General features: G+C 52.3%; 1 protein-coding gene across 1 annotated transcript; it reads right to left on the bottom strand.

The window, feature by feature from the left end:
• Positions 1-537: 537 nt before the first annotated feature.
• On the bottom strand, positions 538-3,836 carry GADD45A (growth arrest and DNA damage inducible alpha). The gene is made up of 4 exons (XM_003892033.3): positions 3,355-3,836; positions 2,767-2,868; positions 2,291-2,528; positions 538-1,214 (listed from the first exon to the last, which is right to left on the bottom strand). The coding sequence occupies exons 1-4, from the start codon at positions 3,396-3,398 to the stop codon at positions 1,101-1,103; spliced, it is 498 nt and encodes a 165-aa protein (XP_003892082.1). The 5' UTR covers positions 3,399-3,836; the 3' UTR covers positions 538-1,100.
• Between the last annotated feature and the right edge of the window lie 212 nt (positions 3,837-4,048).

The following is a 4,048-nucleotide window of genomic DNA, read 5'->3' as shown; positions in this document are numbered from 1 at the left end:
CCGCTGTCTGCCTGAAGTTTACAGAAGGAAGCCCAAATGCATAAGGGTGACACAGAATGCCCTTCACAGCCTGGGCCTAATCCCCACCTTCCTTCTCAGCCCTGTCGCTCCCTTATCTTTCTACACCAGAGGCACACACAGAATCACTCTGTTTTTACTGACCTGGTTGTGGTATTTCAGGCCTCCACACCTTTGCACAAACTAGTGCAGCTGCTAGCAATATCCCTTTGCCCTCTGTAACTAGGGAAATAAAACTAAGACCAACATAAAATGATCTCTCTTCAATAAAAACTGGTAGGTAGCTTTGGTCACTCTGTCCTCTCTGCCTCCTCAACCTTTTGTGTATAATCTTATTTTGGCACTATCATTGATCTTTAATTATTCAAATTTTGCAAGCTGAATCTCTAACCATCCCTTTTTCCTAAGTCCAACTCCTTTAAGTCACGTGCTTTCTAACTATAGACCTGGTATAGAGCAGAGCGTCAGTAAAATGTTTTAAAAAGTACGAGTTAAAAGAAACAAGAGCACACAATAAGAAATGATGCAATTATTCATACCAGTTTATTGTAGGTATTGTGTTTCAAAAAAATTTATAGCATAAATAACTTTTCATGTCATAAAATAACTTAGTAGAATTTATAATAAAACTTTGAGAATTTAATATCTCATCAAAATACAATAAAATATGGTTTTCAAATATGATTAACCCTTTAGGCTTTTCTTTTACTTGAGGGCATATAAACCAAAAATACCCAAACTATGGCTGTACTTTTAAACTTTAACAGATTTGGTTTATTTTAATGTAACTCAACCATTCTAAATTAATACATAGTTTTCCTTCCTGCATGGTTCTTTGTAATTTTTGTTCCTTTTGACTTATTTTTCTGTTTCAACACAGCTTCCTTCTTCATTTTCACCTCTTTCCATCTGCAAAGTCATCTATCTCCGGGCCCCCAGAACATGTAGTTGAACTCACTCAGCCCCTTGACATCAGTTTCTGTAATCCTTGCATCAGTGTAGGGAGTAACTGCTTGAGTAACTACAAAGGTATTTCAAAAACTTCAGTGCAATTTGGTTCAGTTATTTTCATTCAGATGCCATCACCGTTCAGGGAGATTAATCACCGGAACCCACTGATCCATGTAGCGACTTTCCCGGCAAAAACAAATAAGTTGACTTAAGGCAGGATCCTTCCATTGAGATGAATGTGGATTCTGGAAACAAATTTGGAAAAATAAACTTATTTTTTAAAAATCGATATTTGCTAGTATTACACTTTTGAGGAGAAGACACTTGAACATTCTATATTTTGGCTACGTGACATGGAGACAAATTAGAAGCACAAAAAATTAAAGTTTCTTCAAAGTAGTTGGGTTCCGTGCAAAATCGTTAAGGGTAATTACCTATTAAACTACACACTGCAAAGTCTGAACCCATGCAACCCAAGCTGAACCACATACATATGTTTGCATATCTGTTCAGTTTTGCATGAGAGTATCATTCACGGGTTTGCTCTACCAAACTTGTTACCCTGACCTGAGTGAAACAGTTTTGAGAAAGATTTCCATGCTGTGTGCACAATGAGATGACAGCTGCACAGCAGTTAACTGGAATTGCCATCAACTCTACTCCCAAGAGACAGAGTAGTACTTTTAAGGAGTAGCAAAATAATCCGGCTGTCACTTGACTAGACCAGTCAAAAAGCAAAATTTAGAAGACAAAAGTAGCACACTTATCCCTGAAAACATAACTTCCTTACCTACCAAAGGTTTTTATCAGAAGAGGAAAAAAAAAAAAGGCCCATTAAAAAAATGCAAGATTGCAGAGAAAAAAATTCCACTCTATCCTCTTAATGTATTTCTAGGGAATTAACAAGGTTTGTCTCCTACACAATTTCTATTTTTAGCTCTGACTGGCAGAGAATGAAGCTGACTCCTTAATGAGGGGTGAGCCAGGAATTCATTTGGCTTTATCTAATCTGCCCTGCTAAAGGAATTAGTCACGGGAGGCAGTGCAGATGTAGGTAGGGAGTAGCTGGGCTGACTGCTGACTCACAGGGATCTCTTCCGCTGCTGGCAGTCCCCAGCATGCTTAGACATGTTCTGTACCACAGATTATCCTGATGATGAAACTAGTACATCTCGGCTGAAAGTCCAGCCACACTCTCGTGGGGCAAAGGCAGCCACCCTCCTGACCCAAACCTACCCCAGATCCACAATCAGGCGACCCAGCCCTGACTCCCGTCCTTCCGGGGCTCTACCCCGCAGGCTGCAGTCCCCCTGCCCCTTACCGTCACCAGCACGCAGTGCAGGTCCGGGGGCTGCTCGGCGCCCTCGGTCGCCGCGGGGCCAGCGTCGGTCTCCAAGAGCAGGAGCTCCGCCAGCCGGCCCGGGTTGCTGACGCGCAGAATGTTGATGTCGTTCTCGCAGCAGAACGCCTGGATCAGGGTGAAGTGGATCTGCAGAGCCACATCTCGGTCGTCGTCCTCGTCCGCCGCCAGCAGGCACAACACCACGTTATCGGGGTCGCTGGGGGCAGCAGGCGGGGCCAGTGAGCGCAGAAGCGCGGACGCCCTCAACCCCTGCCTGGGTCCCCGGGGGTCGCCGCCCGGCCAGCTCGCCCCCTCCCCTCTGGGACAGGCAGCCGCGGGGGCAGAAGAAAAGCGACAGGAAGTGGCAAGGCCGGGCGAGGAGCGCCCAGCCAAGGCGACCTCCCGGGCTAGGGCGGGAAGGGGTGCCACGGGAGACGCGCAAGGGCCCCACTTACACGTTGAGCAGTTTGGCCGCTTCGTACACCCCGACAGTGATCGTGCGCTGACTCAGGGCTTTGCTGAGCACTTCCTCCAGGGCATCCCCCACCTTATCCATCCTACACGCGGGCAAGGGCGAGGGGTCCCGTCAGCCCCGGTGCCCTCGGGCCCATCGCCGCCCCCATTGCCCGGCACCACGCCCCTCCCTCTCGAATGCAAGCACCACCGCGCACCTGGGCTCTCCGAAAACCCGGCGCTCCCGCGGCCCCGTCACCCCCCATGACCCCTGCACGCCCAAGGACCGGGCGTCCCGTGAGAAGTCCCGAGAGTGCCCCTGCCACAGGCTGCCAGCCCCGGGAGCCGCACGGGCAGCGACGGCCACTGCTGCCCTTTGCAAAGGCCCCGGCGGGGCTCGTTCGGGTTGCGGGGCATGCTCTTTCAGTCCGCGGACGCTACACGGAGAGTCCCGAGGGAGCAAGGGCGGGAGTTGCCCTGTGCAAACTTTTCTGCTTCCTCCCCTGCAAACCTTCCACAGCCCGCCTGCACCCGGGAGCGCGGGGTAGGTGAGAGAAGTTCCGGCCGGAAGAGTCCGCAGGCCGATTTACCTTTCGGTCTTCTGCTCTCCAGCCGAGAATTCCTCCAAAGTCATATTGCAAACTGCAGGTCGCCCACGGAGAGAGCGCGGCGTGCGGGCTGCTCCTGCCACGGCGAGCGCGCCAGCGCCTGCTTTCTGCACTCACTCACAGGCGCCGCGCCGGGAGCTCAGGCCCCGGCGCTGTCCGGCCGCCCCACGCCCGCCCGGGCTCCTCCTCCTGTGCCAGCCACCGCAGCTCCGGCCACCCCTCCCGCCCCGCTTGCTCGTTCGCTCGCTCTCCGGCCCTCGCCTCGCCACCGGCCGCACGACACTAATTGGGCAGCTGCCTCCCAGCCACTGCTTACCAGCCACTGGAGGACAAAGGGCCCCGCTCGTCGGCGTTATCCTGCCAACCCTCAGCCAACCACCTTCCGCCTCATTTGCATGCATCTTGGCCATTGGGCTATGCAAATAAGCCTGCTCCGGCAATTTGACCCTAGCTCCTGGAGTCAGGTTGAGAGGAGCGGAAAAGGGAGGAGCCACGCGGGAGGCAAGCCGAGGGGGCGGGGGCGGGGGCGGGGACGGGGGCGGTGCAGAGAGAGGAAGGCGGGTCCCGCGCGCTCTCTTATCCGGTTGGCGGGGACCATTGGGAGTGGAGGGCTTCAGCAGAGGCGGGAGGTGGCCTCAGCTTGGGCTGAAGCAGGCTGCCAAGTGTTTTTTTATAA

Source organism: Papio anubis, chromosome 1 (assembly GCF_008728515.1).
Source record: "Papio anubis isolate 15944 chromosome 1, Panubis1.0, whole genome shotgun sequence".
Classification (NCBI taxonomy): Eukaryota; Metazoa; Chordata; class Mammalia; order Primates; family Cercopithecidae; genus Papio; species Papio anubis.
Note: the sequence above shows the minus strand (reverse complement) of the source record. Positions and strands in the feature narration are given on the sequence as shown.